Source organism: Octopus bimaculoides, chromosome 3 (genome assembly GCF_001194135.2).
Source record: "Octopus bimaculoides isolate UCB-OBI-ISO-001 chromosome 3, ASM119413v2, whole genome shotgun sequence".
In the NCBI taxonomy this organism is placed as follows: domain Eukaryota; kingdom Metazoa; phylum Mollusca; class Cephalopoda; order Octopoda; family Octopodidae; genus Octopus; species Octopus bimaculoides.
This window is the reverse complement of record NC_068983.1, coordinates 15,273,162-15,274,366: the sequence shown is the minus strand read 5'-3', so window position 1 is coordinate 15,274,366 and position 1,205 is coordinate 15,273,162. Positions and strand designations below refer to the sequence as shown.

The following is a 1,205-nucleotide window of genomic DNA, read 5'->3' as shown; positions in this document are numbered from 1 at the left end:
CTGCACCAGGCGCCTATCTGATTTGGCAGAGTTTCTACAGCTGGATGCCCTTCCTAATGCCAACCACTCCGAGAGTGTAGTGGGTGCTTTTATGTGTCACCGGCACGATGGCCAGTCAGGCAGTACTGCCAACAGCCACGCTCAAAATGGTGTATTCTATGTGCCACCTGTACAGGAGCCAGTCCAGCGGCACTGGCAACGATCTCGCTCGAATGTCTTTTCACGTGCCACCGGCACAAGTGCCAGGAAGGCGATGCTGGTAATGATCACGCTCAAATGGTACTATTTACGTGTCACTAGAACGGAAGCCAGACAGCTGCTCTGGCAATGATCACGCTCGGACAGTGCTCTTAGCGCTCCACTGGTACAGGTGCCATCACGATTTCGCTTTCACTTTCACTTGCCTCAACAGATCTTCACAAGCCGAGTTTAGTGTCCAAGTACTGTCTACTTGAATTTTACAGACACTCCTTTGTCACTCTGTCCATTATAAATACAATAAATGGTTCACTGGAAACCTATAAAAGCAGTGATATTATTGTTTACAAACTGTATAATTTATAAAAGAAAACATAAAAGTAAGATCTCAAAATAAAGGAAGATGACAGTAGTTATTTTTGTTGTCTTCCCATCATAAAAAGATTGTGAATCAGTTTTTATATGTGCACCCACTAATTAGTTTTTTTTCCCCATTTTAAATTCTGTTATAACCATAATCTACACCACCTGAAAGGTATTTTTGACTCTTGCTTGTTTCAGCCATGCGGTTACAGTCGTAGAAAATTTCATTAAAAAATAATAATTTTTCTGACAGTACGAGGAAACAGTTGACTTTAGTGAATTATCCTAAACTCCTTTACTGTCCCTCCAAAACATTTTTCACAACAAATTCTAATATATCTGAAAGGTATTTGTAGAAAATTTCATAACTGAATACAAATTTTGTTCCTATTTTACAGATTAAATATACACAAGGTGGTCCTGAAAACCTTGAAATAGCCAGAGCATATTTCAGTGAAGCTGCAAAACTAAATCCACACAATCTGCGCAGTTTATTTGGATTGTTAATGGTAAGTAAATATATAATATATATATATATATATATATATATATAGTTCAAAAAAACAATAACAAAAAAACAAAAAAACAACAAAGTGAGGATGTGATATGGATAGTATTATTGGACGCTCAGGAAAGGAAAGAGA

The 1,205-nt window shown here is 37.7% G+C and overlaps 1 protein-coding gene across 2 annotated transcripts in view; it reads left to right on the top strand.

Annotated features, from left to right (window-relative positions):
- LOC106882672 (ER membrane protein complex subunit 2) overlaps nucleotides 1–1,205 on the top strand; it is a 42,292-nt gene that overhangs the window by 33,517 nt on the left and 7,570 nt on the right. For both annotated transcript variants that reach the window (XM_052966037.1, XM_014933433.2), the window contains exon 8: nucleotides 960–1,070. In XM_052966037.1, the coding sequence (XP_052821997.1) occupies nucleotides 960–1,070 (111 nt within the window). The remainder of the gene's footprint in view (nucleotides 1–959; nucleotides 1,071–1,205) is intronic.